This window comes from Coccidioides immitis, assembly GCF_000149335.2.
Source record: "Coccidioides immitis RS genomic scaffold supercont3.2, whole genome shotgun sequence".
In the NCBI taxonomy this organism is placed as follows: Eukaryota; Fungi; Ascomycota; class Eurotiomycetes; order Onygenales; family Onygenaceae; genus Coccidioides; species Coccidioides immitis.
The window spans coordinates 2129007-2143850 of NW_004504309.1; the positions used below are offsets into that span (position 1 = coordinate 2129007).

Genomic DNA, 14844 nt, shown 5'->3' on the forward strand with positions numbered 1-14844 from the left:
TCTTTAATGGGTGCTTTGTCCTAGATGCTTTAATATTTTCAAAGGCTTAGCTATCTCGCCCTCATTATCTCCTCTGCTCCCCCTACATTCCATGTTTACGCGTGGGCTCACACCGCGTCCATCCTCGAAACCGGTCTTGCGAGCATGGAACCAAATGGAGCACCCCATTCTGCCACGAAAGATCCCCGTCGCAAACCACAAGATCCAGTCCAATTGTTCCTTGATTATGCCACGGAAATTTCAGTATTTGGGCGAGAGATGGGGAAACGAGAACGTTTAGCACAGAAAGTCCGTCAGCAGGAGGCTATGTTGAATCGAGCTGCCGACCGTCAGTTCCAATATCCCTCGTATCTTTCACGGGGCAAGGCAATGCAGAAAGAGCAGATGGACCGTCTAACCAAGATTGACCAGCAGCTTGATCTACACAAGCAGAAACAAGCTGATCTTTCCGAGGTTTTTAGCCACCTCATGGCTAGAAATGACACTTTTCAGCAATTAAAGCTTGACGTCAGCTCCTGTTCCAATTCTATCGAATCAGCTACGCGAGGACTAAAACAAGTAGAGGACATAAGAGAGCGGTTAAATAAGCTCGAACAAAAGTTCCACTCCAAGGTGGAAAAAGAGCTCTCAAGTCTGAGATTGCTCCGTTCGCACTGCCAGAGTATAGTAGACAGAAACCGGAACACGGAAAAGTGGAATTTGACGAGATGTGACCTTCTCGAGCAAAGGCTTTCCGATATCGAAAATAAATCTGCATCAAATACTATACAATCGGAAGTTCAGAGCTTGTCAAGGCGCCTTGACGAAACCGAAGAGTTATCCGCTGCACAACACCAACTTCTTGAAGGCCGAGTCACTGCGATCGAGAACCAAAAAGGGCCAAACCTCAACACGCTGAGAGCTGACATGGAAAATTTGTTCAGCCAACTCGAGAAGCTACGAGAACTTCAGGACCAGAAAGACAAAGAAATCGACAACGAATTGCAAAGGCTGGAATTGGGGCGCAGCAGCTCCATCGAAAAACTCCATAGTGACTATGCTATGGTAAAAGACCAACTCGGGGAGCACTTGAGGACGCAGGATATAAATAATGCAGCACACGGAGCAAGGATCATGGCCCTTGAGAAAAGGGACAATGCTGATGTTGCGCAAATGCATGATGCACTAAAGTATCACTCTGAGCGATTGGCCGGCCATAATGTGGCAATAACATCACTTGAAAGCCGATATAACAGGCTATCAAGTGAACCCCTTGTGCGACAGATGGTCGCCTCCATGCAAGAAATGTATCCTTATGCAAGCACGGCCCAGAAAGAGATCGAAGAATTGAGAAAGGGTCTTAATGATCAAGCCGAGATGTTGAATTCTATATCAGCTCGATTAGAAGCAGTACAGGCTAATCAGGCAGGCGAGAAGACCGAAAGGCTTTCTATGATCAAAGATATGAACTCAGAACGGGCTCGGATAAATGACTCTATTAAGGGCGCTATTGATAGATTAGATGAGGTGGAGAGGGTAACCGCGGAAAAGCTGGCAAAGGTCATATTTGATTCTAGGGAGTTGGCCAAAGTCTGTGAAAAGCCGGAGAGAGCTGCACCCCGGAGTGTATCGCTGGGTGCAAATCCTCCCGATACGAGCAGTAACAGGGAAGAAATATACGTCCGGACTGGACGTGCTCCTTCGCGGCCCTCTTCACAGCCGTCCTCAAGGCCATCTTCAAAACCCCCATTGAATATCAGCACAAATATGCCCCACAGGCCTCCTTCGCCTCACGAAGAAGAGCTGCGCATCCGATCGGGTCCGAGTCCTCCTCCTTTGGCAAGCCGAGCTAGCTTTTCTCGAGATGACTCACCTCGTGATAGCCACAGAGAGGACTTCCGAACCGCGTCCGATTTCAGTCCCCCCCGAGCCCCCATGAGTATGAGAACAACTGGTCCTCCGCCAAATAGCGATTTGCATCGTCGAGTTTCATTTCCATCCCGTCCACCTCCAGAACCCTACCTCGAGCGCGGGGATTCATATAGACCGGGGTCACTTCCAAAAAAAAGACGCAGGGGAAATGGTTACGATGATTTGGATAGCAATTAACACATAGCTTGTGTTCGCAGTTCTTTGATGTTGGGCACACATTCGTCGGCCAATTTCTATGGCGTTAGGTCACAATCGTCCTTTTCAACTGCGGTTCATGGGTGGTATCAGCGTTGCTTTCATATTCTTAATAAATATTTAATAGAAATAAGCCAGTGATGGTACTGGTGCCGAGATTCGCTTCCAAAATGTACATGATTGATGCTGTCAATCCAAGGTGTACATAAGCACCCCAGCTCAGGGTGTTTATTCTGCTCCTATCCCAGCTATCCAACCTGATGTCCTTTTCTGACTGCTAGCCAGTTTTAGAGTTTTTGTTTGTTCCAAAAGCTTCCTAAATCACGCCAGTCTGCCTTGCCAACTCCACAATTCGATTCGCAACAAGCGATACGTCTTTCAAAGCAAGAGGAATCCTGTGGTCGCCATTCCATTCAATCAACCATGCTGTTTGTTCGCCGCAGAATTGGTTTCTTAGCATTCGATGGTAAGGCAAATCGCTGTCCTCTAATGCATGAACGTGGAGTGTCGGAATGCGTAAAATTGGCTGCTGCTGCGGCTGTTTTTCTTGCTGCAGATCATCAACATTATCATGATTGCTGCTTTCTGGCTTCTCAAATGCCACCAGAGGCCCCGGCCCGTTCATGAGCACCGCAAATCGAAAGTTTGAACCAGCGTTCTCCGCACCAAACTTCTCTGTGCGCACCTGTTGCCTGAAGAGCAAGCTGGCGCATAACTTGGCCCCTTGGCTGAAGCCCAGCAAGCCTACCCACTCTCCTGTTGCTCCTTTGTTATCATCCCTACGCATTGCATCCTGTATATTCTTCTCGATATACTTGTATACTTCCTCGTCGGGAATCTGCGAGCTATCATCCATCTTCGCTAGGGGTGGAAGGCCAAGTCGCCAGCGAAGCCAGCGCCGGAAAGGAGCCGATTGTTCATACACTAGGAGGATCCCCGGTCCGGCTTCGCAGATGAATGGGCCATCTACGAAGCAGAGTCTGAAGTGTGGTTGCAACTGGGGAATAAGGGCGCGGCACTGGCTTTGAAATACAGCAGCATTGGAGCCGGCTCCGTGAAAGCAGAGAATCCGGGGAAGATGAAGCGTGGGGTCGGCCATGGTTCACCTTGTTTGAAGAAAAGAGGGCGGAGAACAAGAAGTGTCTATTTGGCGGTCAAAAAAAAAAAAAAAAAAAAGCTGCAGAGGAAGTATTGACATGCAACCGTGCACCAAGTGTGTGACATATGTATGCATACAAACTGATGTATGTTCACATCCGGAGCATTTAACTAGCTGATCCTTTTATCAATTCCGCGAGGTCTGCAGGCATAGGACATCGGAGAGTTACAGGCATCTGGAATTTGTCAACGACTGGAGTCGTTGATTTCCGAGCTGACAACGGATGATTGTCAGTTGATATTGGAATTTGGTCCTCCGTTGTAGAAAAAGAAACAACCACACGTATCAAACCACAAACCAGCTTGCAATTTGGGAAAATCACAGCCTTCGGCTTTTAAAATGGAAAATCTGTAGGCATACATTTCCATTGGAGTCGTTATCATACTCTCTATGATAGCCTTAATATGGACAACAATGGAAGTTCTCTAGGGCGACGTGATTGCTACTCGTGGAGACCAAAGCGCTTCTAATTCGATTCTATCTCTGACAAGATCTAATTCTCGATTCAACGAAAAACTGTTGAGCGTGCAATTCTTCGAGCGAATCCTCGATAAACAGTCCTCCGTTTTGGCCTTTAAATAATAAAGGTTAGATTCGTACTAGCTTCTCAGCATGGTTAAATGTGATAATCTGAATGTCGTCTTTGCGAACTGCCAAGTGCAGTGGGAGGCTGCAGGTTTAAGATTTCCACAGGCCAAATCGCTATCCCCGCTGCTATCGACATGACCCGTATCTATCTACGGTCGATGATATCCCTGGTGAAGTTGCCATCGAGATACTCAAAATCCACGTAGGGACATGGTCACGCTAAACATGCTTCAGAGGAAATATTATATGTCACTAAATGAGTAACTATCTAAGAGCCAGAAAAGCCCCTTCATTCACCATCTGCGAGACGGGTATAAAACCCCCAGCTTTTGCGCCTCGAGCTTTTCAATCCTCTTTCTGTTTTCAACCTACTCAAGACTAAGCTCCCATTATGTGGGCAGTGGGCTCTAACTAACTAGTTTACCTAGTAATTAGGTTAAGTTAACCAGTTACAGGTGAGTCAGCCACCTGGCGGGTCCTTTTTGACGATGCTAATGAAGACTTATAAAGCTAGCACGGGAGTTGACCCCTTCCATCTTCCATTCAATCGTTGCTTGTATCGAATTCAAGATATTACCTATTAAGAGCCTAGGATCTACTCTCGACGTTACTTTGATCTTCCCTTTCACGAGTTTCCATCATCTTTTCGACATTTACGGCATATCTTTTTCATAAATCAGACGACATATCATGCTTTGATAAAACCACATATCGCCCGCGAAAAATTTCCAAGCTTGAACGCCGGATAATAAGCTTCATTTTACAGCTGAGGGTTCTACTCCCAGGGCATTGCCAGTTTTCACCTTTTTCATCTATGCAGTAGGGAAAGAGGTTATAACCTTCCCATTGAGTTGAAAATGCTACTATATAATATCACCTTTTATAAGATCTTTTTGGCCCTTTGACTGACCAAGCTTTTGTTACATGTCACTACCTCACATAAAATGAAAATAAATCTCACTCTGATCTTACTTTATTATCACCTATCTGGAACTTGTGTTAGCCAATTACACTTCACATCTGGGATCTGCTTTTGTTGCATATCACAAACCTGCCATAAAAGTGAGGGATACTGATCTTCAGTCCGACCTCACAAGCTTTTTATGGGGCAACAGCATGGGACATGCTAGTTAATTTAACTAGTTAAAAGCTTCTGCTTACCCTTCGGTTCTAGTGGACCTACTCCATACCTCGCCTTTTATCTTCCGCTTGTGATGACTGTGCATCAGTCGCTCGCCCAACTTCACACATGTTCTCAAGTCTTCATGACTATAATTATTTCTATTCTTCTTGTAATGGTTGACATATCTGATCTTTTCCCCAAAGCCACTTGTTCCCCCTCCTCTTGATCCCGAATTAAGTTTTTGGAGGACTTGCTTGCCCATTCTGAGACACAGGATGATCAGAAAGTAAATCTGAGGCTTGCACTTGAGCTGTGCAAGTCGGGCAAATTTTCACGCAAAGGTGTTGTCTATACTCAATATGGTAAAATAATTCCCTGTGAGAATCTACAGAATCGCCCATGATGGCGAGAGGTATGTACTTTTATTTACTCGTTGACATTTTGAACATCAGCTAATTCTTGAAGGGTATTTTGTATCAACTGGCGTCTAGAATTGGGACTGCGAAGTCATCTGAAATTGTAAGTTAATCTCTAATTCTCACACTGAATTCTCGAGTGCATCTCAGCTCGCGTTTTAAGGCTACGTACAATCAGTTGGGTCTCGGTCAGCACATGGTGGTGTTAATTCTCCTGTGAATGTAGCGGCTATAATTGCTAACTCTTACAAGTGATATAGATATCTGCGCGGATGAGACTGTGCCCTGAGTTCGCGCCTTTTTCAAGGAACTATATTTGCAGATTTTGGGCTGGAGTTTTTTGAGGCCAAGGGCCTAGAGTAGGGAAGATGCGTTTTCTATCTCTGTTTGGTACATTTTTCTTTCTTTCTTTGCCCGCTCCCATAGCCTCTGGCTTCTTCTGCCTTTGAGGTTATGTGCCTTTCCACTACTCAAGTCTGCTGGCCATACCGCTGTGCTGAGCCTCTGCCATCAGAATTCATGTTTTCATATCATCGTCGGTCTGTTAATACCAGATTCATCCAAAGCTAATGTTTCCTATCGATTGGGCAAACCTTCCATCTAACATTCTTCTAGCATGAGTCTTGTTTGTTTTCTTTTTTCTCTTTCAATACTCATTGTTTCTTTCCATCCTGCTCTCTTCCCCCACCTGAATCCTTCTTCCTATGACAACAAGCATCTCAAAACACATCACTGATAACATCTCTTTTTTGCACCACTACTCTGTAACACGGCAGCAACACTCTGCAACCTCTATAACCATTTTTGTGCTCTCCTGTCTTTTGAATCACCTTTATCTTACACTCACCTTTACTCCTCTACAACATTTATCTGTGAGTATAGCAGCCAAAAAATTGCTTTTGAAGTCTGTTGTTTGAGACTGCATTTCCTACATTCTCATACTCTCATAGCCCCTTTTGTTTCCTTCCTAGCTTCTCTCTGGAACTTTCCGTCAGGTCCTCACCTATACTTGATATCTCCCATATCACTTTTTCGGCAAAATTTAATGGCAAGGACCTCTTCTCTGTTCACATCTGTCTTCCAGGTCTTTCAGTGCACAGTTACTTTCCTTTCATCTGCATGACTCCTTTGGAGTACAGGCTGTTCCAAGGCAAGATAATATTAATTTTTTCGCCCTAATCTGCAGTGCACCTGAGTTCTTCCTTTTTACTCTTGTTAACTTTCACTGCAGCCTAACACAAGGCAGCTCCTTTGCACAATACGTTCTTAAGCCACATTAACTGGAAAATGGTTATTCCCTATTATTGCACTGCTTGATATTACTTGTTGATGTTTTGCATACTACCTGTCATTCTGTTCTAGGCCATTCATGCTTCGACTTGACCCAAACCCGTATCCAAGATTCTTAACTTCGTAACAGAACTTCGGCTCTGTTATGTGGTGGAATGCTCTTATTTCTTAGTGCCTTTTTTTTTTTTTTTTTTTTTTTTTTTTTTTTGGTTAAATTCGCGCTCATTTATATCCCGTTTCCTTCTATCTGTTACTAACTCCTGTCAAGGTCACATAACCATACTTACTTGCTGTGTCCGATACTATCCAAAATATCGATCAAACTTGATTCAGCATGCCGATCAAGTGGACTCCAGAAAATGACCAAATTGTAGGTCTAAATTTATTCTAGATGCCTCTGGTATCTTGTCTATTTCTTTTTGCGTTTCTACTGTGCTCATGGTAAACCGCTACCGACGTGCGATATATTTTAACTTTGATCATAGCTTCTGTTGAAGATTCTCGAAACTCACCAATTGAGTGTGGATACTAAAAAGGTGTCGGAAGCATGGCGTAAGTATATGTGTACCCTGTCTGTTTCAAAGAGAATGATTCTAATACACTCATAGCACAGGCGGACCCAAATGCCATTCCAACCCCTCGGGCAATCACGGAGAGGCTCCACAGAATCAAGAAAGCCTCTAAGGAAAACATTGAAAGCCTTGCTGCCACTCCTAAAAAAGCTGCAACCTCGAAGATCAAGACTCCCGACACTGCCCGCTCGCGTAAACGCAACAGCATGGCTTTGGAGAGGCCTGTTCCGAAGCGCGTTAAGAACGAAGCCGAGTTAGACCTCCACGGGTCACCCGTTGCTACTAGCAATAAAAAAATTAAGGAGGAGGAGCATGGCTCTACCAGCGATATTCCTTTGGATGACTCGCCTGCAACTTACCAGTTTCCCCAGCGCGTGAGGACTGCCCGCCGCATGCCTCTAGACTTGGTGGATTATCATGATGAGGATACTGACCGTGATGCCAAGTACGAAACGGACGTTAGTGAGTATCTCGCGGATAACTACATAAAAACCGAAGAGTATGCTTGAATTTCCGAGTTGCCTTTGGTCAACAAGATTAGGTTCTCTGCTTTGTGATACTTCGATCATCTCGTTGGCGGTGGCTACGATCGACATAATTAAGTGAATTGTCTTGATTTGGCATCTGGAACTCAGTAGTTGATGGCAGATTAGTAGGTAGCTAAAATGCAGAGCAAACCTTCAATGCATTTGAGCCTTAATCATTGTTGTTCCAGTCTTTCTTCGCTATGATAGGACGTTAATAGCGAGGAAACGTTGCACTCAGGACGATACAGCCCGATTTATCAACCTATTCAACTATTTTAAAGAAGCTTTATGCATCAGGAAACTAGGGAGTACCAGGCGCGTTAGACTCCGGAATCCATCAGTATTTCCACACTTGTACAACCTGGCGACATTGGAACTAGCATACAGCCAATAAATTCGGCACAAGTGAAATACTTAAAAAGAAAAAGAAAATATATGGCAAAGCCATTGACTTAAGCAAAATCCAAATCTTCGTAATCCTCCTCAACCTTCAGCTTTTTCGTTTCACCCTCTTTCTTTACCTCTGGTTCGTCATCGGTCTTCATGGTAGCTTTGCGCTTCCCCGCTGAAGAGCTATGAGTAGCCCTCAAAACCGGGGCACGGGTTTTGGGGGTCTTGGGAGATTTAGTGGGCGTTGTTGGAGCCGATGTCTCGCCATCACCAGCAGCCAAGCTCTGGAGTCTCCCAATTCTGTGTCTAAGAGCTTTCTCGGTACATTCTAGAGGATAAAGCTGTTAGGCCACTGTTCTTCTGCTGAGGAAAACCAGAAGACATAGATGGCTAAGATACCATCACGAAAAGGAATTGGACGTTAGCCAGCATCGAAACATACCGTTACCCATATGTTTAACAACGGCCTTTAGGTCTATTTTTGGTGAAGTCTTGATAATAGCGAGCAGTAGCTTTTAGGAAATTAGTTAGCTGGATTTCCGAATAGTCCAAAATATTTCCGTTCAGAAGAATAATACAGTGAAGATTAATCGAAAACATACCCGAGCATCGGCCTGCGCGTTCCAAGTCATCGGCATTTTGATAGAGATCCTTGCAATTATAATTATTCGAAAGCTGCTGCTTGGTTTCGAACACACAGTTCAAACAAGCAGTCTGGTCTTTGGACTATCGAGAGGCCTTGCAATGTGTCAAAAGGGGGAAAACAAAGAGAGAACTATCAAGGCTCTGTTGAAAGAGAATGCTGTGTGCTGACTCGCTTGAACGGTCCTGTTGCCAGGTCATCAGATTGTCCAAATGAGGAATAACACTTCGGCGTCCAAAGGAAACACGACCCCGTGGGCCATAGAAAAAAAAATTACAAGGTACGCCCCCTTGTAATGCTTTCTGGTAGGAAGTTGAACGATGTAATGATGAGCATTGATATTGAGGTCTCCATATTAATATCCATGTAGGTTTGCGAAAAGATAGCAATTTTGCTTTGCCATCAGTTTTCTCCCATACTAAATACACTAAGTGATGTCCTATAAGAGTCTGTTAACTGGGAATAATTCGCTTCGGAGATAAAGCATGAAGCCCGAAATTGGTCTGTTTGAACCAGTCTCTAATACTGATTAATTTTGTGAATAGGAAAACAAAATAATGGCGGGAGGCTTGTTCAGAAATTGTGCTAGCAGATGAAGAGTGGGATAAAGAAAAATCATAGTCTAATTAGGTGTCATAGGGGCCAGATCATGCCCAGGTGGCTCCCCGAAGACAATGCATATGAACACAGTGGACATTATTTTGGTGTTGATGAATGAGGGTGCGGGAGCCAAATTGGACACTGCTCACTTCGTCTACTTAGTCAGCAATAAACCGCTAAATTGAATACGAGAGAAACAGACTCGGTTTAAGAGTGTCAATTCCGCATCTGTCACTAGCTATCAACATCGAGCTCTCAGTTGCAACTGACAGAAGGCTGGCTCGATATGAAAATGTATTAATAGCACATCGTCAAGATCAGAGACACTTTAGAACGCCCAATCGACCGTGAGAGTTGTATCAACCGATTGCCACCATGAAGCTATGATATTCAACGACCCTTCCAAATGGACATACGCAAAGAATCGCCAAGATAGAGACACTGAAGGCATATTAGCACTTAGATTTCCAGAGATTCCAGGAGGAGCACGAAGAAATAATGAGTTGTACTGACCTTCAAGATAAACATTGCGGCTAATGAAACAGAGACTAATTTATGCAGTCTCCTTCCCTTCGTCATTGTCGCCATCATCCTGGGCTTTTTTGGCGTTCTTACGAGGGCGCTTGACGGGAGTTTCGCTAGGGGCCTTTGGCTCTCTCGCCTTACGCTTGCGTGGGGTCGGGGTAGCGGGGACGGGGGAACCGGCTCCGCCATTGCCATTGGGATTGGCAGTGCCATCCGACATGGTTTTCTTCAGCTTAGCAAAGTGCTGGCTGCGAGAGGATTAGTCCAAGCATTCCACGAAAAAGCGACCATGCTGGCACCGTAAACTAAAGGTAAGAGGTATAATATTTTGAGGATAAAAGTCAAAGTTTGGCTTGCTTGTTCAGAACCGAGATGAGCAATGAAAGCACAAAAACATTTAACGGCCCGCATCAAACCGAAATCTTGTAGAATATGGGCTCGAATGAGAAAGAAGATATTAAAAGTTTATACATACCGGCATGCTTCAGCAGTAAAACCACCGCCCATGGCGGCAGCAACAGACTCCCAGCTGACCTTGGGATTGCATTGCTCGACCATATGAAAGAGCAGCCTATAATTCGAGCTGACATCCCAGACGGATGGCATTTTCAAAGCTGAAACAGAAGCTGGAATAGCGGCTGTAAAGGAACTGGACGCGATTGATAAAGTCTCGAACGCTTGCAGCGCGGATGATGATGATCTGGAAAAGACTCAAAAGGATAGATTCAAGGGTTGCCGAGGAAAGGAAAAGAGTCTGAGAAAAGAGATGCTCGGCTGTAATTTATAGTCGTGAATTTTTGATTTACGACGGTAATATAGTGGCGCCGTTATTTGTCGCATAAACAATCTGGTTCTGCCTGTATATAGCACGTTATAATGCCACCCTGTTGAGAACAGAACGGAATTGGATTTGATGCCATGTGTGTTCTGCAGTGATCTAGCTCCCTGGGGCCATAATGTAGGATATGACTAACATCATGAACATCGTGGGATTATAATTTTATGAAGAGAAGAAGCAATATTTCTGTGATGGCTTCTTAAGCATGTTTCTAACCTCAGAAGTAAGCAAGAGCACCAGATTAACTCAACTTGAGCACATGAGATGCCATGGTAGCTTGGGATAATGCAGTGGAAATATAATGCTGGTTCCAACTCTATCCCTAATGGATACTGCCCCCTCCTACTGGGGAAAGGGGGCTCGCTTGGGGGATTGCGATACCTGGAGCTTTTGGGTGCCATGAGGCCGACACGATTTGTCACATAATATCAACTGACGGTAAAGACAATAGCATAGTTGGCACTAATGCATGTACAACATTGGGCCGATTTCCCAAACCACTCCCGTTGCTTTGCGAGGCAAAGGTTCATGCCAGTTATGAGCATCCACTCTATGGCTGGTGGTTGCCAAAATGCCGTTCCCAGAAAGCTGTCAAGGAGTTGCTTCCTTGAAAGATTATCTCGTCTTCGTCCGACGAAGCGGGATATGCGCCATTCTCAGAGAATCATGCCGCACGCCTGAAAGCTCCAGGAACGGGTTAAGGTCTCCCTGCTCAGGTCTTTGCCGCAGGCCATAAAGGTCCAAAACGCCTTCCGCGTCCATGACCAGGATATAGAACCATTCACGTCTTCAGCGAGGACGCAAGATAGACGTATAACGGCAGAGAATAATGAGCGTGTTTGCCGGCTTTATCGAACGGCTTGGTAATGGACGTGCTCCCATGACGGAACGATGGATATAGTCCGAATAAGCCTTCTCTCAAAGATCCATTTTCTGCTTTAGTCAAGCAAAATGGCGCTCCATTACCCTATTGGGAGGGAGGAAAAGAATGTCTTCTCTTCAAGATGTTTGGCAATACCCTCAAGGAATACCTCCTTGCCTTATGCTCCAAAGAGTGCTGGAACCCCAGGGAAAATGCTGGATATTCATTGGAAATTATGTGATTGTGGTATAACCATTTATGAATATCCCACACAATCTCCATGCACTGATAGATAAATATGTTCTACCTTCAACGCAACTTTGACAGTCGGGAGAATGGAGTGGTTCGCATGGGTTTGAAGTGTGAAGCGTAGCCTGCCAAGCCTGCCTGAGGCCCCTTTTCCATGACGGGTTTAGCGCGCCCCTTTAGTGCCCTATTATCCTCCTTCATTCTGACCACCTCGCGCTCTCTCTTCAGTGAACAAATTTGGCAGCCCACTCTCATACCTTGCAGTCATAAACCCAAATACATCTTGAAAAAGATGTGGTTTATTCCTCGAAATATTTATGGAAATAGCAAAAGTCCAGAAGAACTGCCAATGGTCATTTGTTTGACAACACATCATTGTCAAGAGCAAATCAGCCCAAAAGCATCAAGGTCCGGTGTTTTCCCATGTCATTATGTCCAGACTTGATCTTTGTTTCGGCTAGTGGAATCTGGCTGGTTGAGGTATATGGCCTTTCCAACAAAGGAGCGGGAGCTGTTTATGCTCTGACAATGCTGAAAATTGATGCATGTGACTAGAGGTTTCTGGTATGCCACGGAAAGGCAGACATGTGTTGAATGGAGATGATCAATAAATTCATCGGATTTAGATCAAATTTATAAGCCCTATACCTCCCTGCACAAGCCTTCATCATAGCGCATCCTCCCTTATGCCCGCAAAGCCTAATCCTGAGAATTGGTGATACAAAGTGTTGATATTTTGAGAACAGTCCATCTGTGTGTGCTATAATTCTCCTTGTGGTTATCTCTTTTAGAATTCACCCGAGGATGACTACTCTTAAAAGGAGCAAAACCCTACCAGCGGATGGGCAAACCACAAAGTTCCTATATACAATTCTGAAGCAGCTAGATCTGAAATCGGTATGTGTACCCTTTGGGTAATCTTCCCATTCTACTCCTAATGCTTTGCTGCTTCAGGTTGATTGGAATTTGGTTGCATCACAGCTGGATATTAGCAATGGCCATGCTGCTAGAATGAGATTTTCCCGCTTTAGGCAGCACATGGAAGGGATAACCAGCACTCCCAGAACCCCTCGGGCTAAGAAACCGAAAACGGAAAAAGCAAAATCAAAGAAGCAGCAGACACTTGATGACTTAAAGGTATGGCCTGAGCCGCCGGTCATCAAGCCTGAGCCGTTTATCAAGCCGGAACCGGTCAATATTAGTCAAATAGATCCCTGTCTCCTTGCAATTCCCCGGGCTTCGGGACCAATACAAGCTCAACCTTTTCCAACCGTCACACCCGCCGATCTTGTCAGGCCCTATCCACCCTCCGAGATACCAGTTGGGTATCGGCGACCACCCGTTGGAGAGAATTGGCCTCAGATTAAAATGGAGCCATGCGATCAGGAAGTTGTTATGACAGATGTATTGGTGAAAATAGAACCTGAGAATTGAGGGTCAGGTCATGGCTGTGGTTAAGTCCTTTGCTGTCCAATATTATGTGATACTTACCTCCTCTGGTCTGTTTTATCATTCTTCCTAAGGAATGGTTATTGCAAAAGTGGGTTCTCCTTAGAACCATTGCAGTCTCGCGTGTCTAAGATTTTTCCATATCTATGGTTAGATCATATGTTATTTCAGCTTTCTTTCTGATGTGACTTTCAGTTGGTAGCCGCTCATGAGGCTCACTAATCTTACATTCTCTGTTGGCTCAACCAGTTTAAGTTTCCTATGGTGATTTAACAACTGCTGACTCGCATATCCCTTCATTCTTGACTACCAAGTTAGAATCTCCCTTCATACCAACAGGACAGAAATAGGTTGCAAGCTAACTGTATGTAACCTAGTGAATTCTCGATAATACTGTTGTCATAACTGTAACATTTGTCATAGTTACAGCCCTTGAACACAACCTTCGTTCTCTTCCTGAACAGCCCTGCCTTATATTTATCACATAATTTTCACTTTTCGCTCCCAGCAACAACCTTCCCTCAAGTTGTTGTTTGCCAGCCAATTCTTCTCAATATACGGAGTACAGTTTCTGATATTTCGATCCCATTTCTGCACCACAAGCGACGTCTTCAGATAAATCATAGGAATATGGCTGACACTACTGTTAACTCAACTGAGACAGTGTCAACAAAGGTCACTGATGAAATGTTCATGATGGAATGTTTCAAACATATCCAGACCCCTGCAGTGGTATGTGATGTCTAATTTTATTGTATATCTTGACCTTGCACGCCTAGTACTAGGTAAAGTAGCTACATATATATTGACATGGAGCCTGCATAGGTCGATGTTAGTGGCGTTGCAAAAGTTTTGAACTATTCTAACCCAGTCTCTGTCTCCAATCGTCTTTCTCGCCTAAAGAAAAAGTTCAATCTTCGTATTAGCACCACCACCGGACCAATGCAGCTTGGCGATGATGGCGACGTAGCTTCTGTCGTGGCTGCTGCCACCGCTACATCAACTCCTCGAAAGGGTGCTCGAGCTACAAAGGGTCCTATCAAGGCCAAAGCAGCAAGTACTGGTGATGAATCGAAGAGTGAGAGCCCCAGCAAACCTGCTCGAAAGGCGGGCGGTGGCCGGAAACGCAAGATAGCTGCAGATCCAACTCCTGCTGTGGTCGAAAAACAAGTTGAAAGCACTGAAGAGGAAGTTAACGGCAGAGACAAGGAAAATGGCGAGAACGAGTCTAAGGCCGACGAATTTACTGTTAAGCCAGAGACGAAGAGCAAAGAAGACTAAGTGCTAAGCTGTAAGTGAACGCATTTCCTAATCTTTTTGAGTACTTCTTTTAACCCGCTTCGACAGACAATTTCGGGTCATCCGTAAGCTGCTTCTGAACAGCGTTTACTCAACGGTTCTATGAGCAGCACCATTTACCTCAGAATCGTCTTCACGTATTCGTCCAGAAGTTTACGCTCAACAAGTTGCAATTTTTCTAGTTTTATGTGCCAGTCTGGTACCGTTC

At 44.7% G+C, this 14844-nt stretch overlaps 8 protein-coding genes across 8 annotated transcripts; 4 read left to right on the forward strand and 4 right to left on the reverse strand.

Moving 5' to 3' along the window:
• Positions 1-91: 91 nt before the first annotated feature.
• On the forward strand, positions 92-2393 carry CIMG_06256 (uncharacterized protein). Its single transcript, XM_001242359.2, has 2 exons — positions 92-328; positions 462-2393. The coding sequence occupies exon 2, from the start codon at positions 469-471 to the stop codon at positions 2086-2088; it is 1620 nt and encodes a 539-aa protein (XP_001242360.2). The 5' UTR covers positions 92-328; positions 462-468; the 3' UTR covers positions 2089-2393.
• A 29-nt stretch (positions 2394-2422) lies between these two features.
• Positions 2423-3205, reverse strand: CIMG_06257 (citrinin biosynthesis oxidoreductase CtnB; the record flags this gene model as incomplete). Its single annotated transcript, XM_001242360.1, has 1 exon — positions 2423-3205. The coding sequence occupies one exon, from the start codon at positions 3203-3205 to the stop codon at positions 2423-2425; it is 783 nt and encodes a 260-aa protein (XP_001242361.1).
• Positions 3206-4810: 1605 nt separating this feature from the next.
• Positions 4811-5913, reverse strand: CIMG_13031 (uncharacterized protein; the record flags this gene model as incomplete). Its single annotated transcript, XM_004445285.1, has 5 exons — positions 4811-4840; positions 5044-5239; positions 5407-5463; positions 5589-5702; positions 5882-5913. 5 exons carry the CDS (start codon positions 5911-5913, stop codon positions 4811-4813), a joined length of 429 nt encoding a protein of 142 aa, XP_004445342.1.
• Positions 5914-7016: 1103 nt separating this feature from the next.
• CIMG_06258 (uncharacterized protein) lies at positions 7017-7763 on the forward strand (the record flags this gene model as incomplete). Its single annotated transcript, XM_001242361.1, has 3 exons — positions 7017-7052; positions 7168-7234; positions 7291-7763. The coding sequence occupies 3 exons, from the start codon at positions 7017-7019 to the stop codon at positions 7761-7763; spliced, it is 576 nt and encodes a 191-aa protein (XP_001242362.1).
• A 470-nt stretch (positions 7764-8233) lies between these two features.
• On the reverse strand, positions 8234-8809 carry CIMG_06259 (uncharacterized protein; the record flags this gene model as incomplete). Its single annotated transcript, XM_001242362.1, has 3 exons — positions 8234-8499; positions 8614-8683; positions 8774-8809. 3 exons carry the CDS (start codon positions 8807-8809, stop codon positions 8234-8236), a joined length of 372 nt encoding a protein of 123 aa, XP_001242363.1.
• Positions 8810-9967: 1158 nt separating this feature from the next.
• Positions 9968-10545, reverse strand: CIMG_06260 (uncharacterized protein; the record flags this gene model as incomplete). The annotated part of the gene is made up of 2 exons (XM_001242363.1): positions 9968-10187; positions 10415-10545. The coding sequence occupies 2 exons, from the start codon at positions 10543-10545 to the stop codon at positions 9968-9970; spliced, it is 351 nt and encodes a 116-aa protein (XP_001242364.1).
• A 1641-nt stretch (positions 10546-12186) lies between these two features.
• CIMG_06261 (uncharacterized protein) lies at positions 12187-13790 on the forward strand. The gene is made up of 2 exons (XM_001242364.2): positions 12187-12785; positions 12843-13790. The coding sequence occupies exons 1-2, from the start codon at positions 12693-12695 to the stop codon at positions 13320-13322; spliced, it is 573 nt and encodes a 190-aa protein (XP_001242365.1). The 5' UTR covers positions 12187-12692; the 3' UTR covers positions 13323-13790.
• A 177-nt stretch (positions 13791-13967) lies between these two features.
• CIMG_06262 (uncharacterized protein) lies at positions 13968-14618 on the forward strand (the record flags this gene model as incomplete). Its single annotated transcript, XM_001242365.1, has 2 exons — positions 13968-14069; positions 14163-14618. 2 exons carry the CDS (start codon positions 13968-13970, stop codon positions 14616-14618), a joined length of 558 nt encoding a protein of 185 aa, XP_001242366.1.
• Positions 14619-14844: the final 226 nt, after the last annotated feature.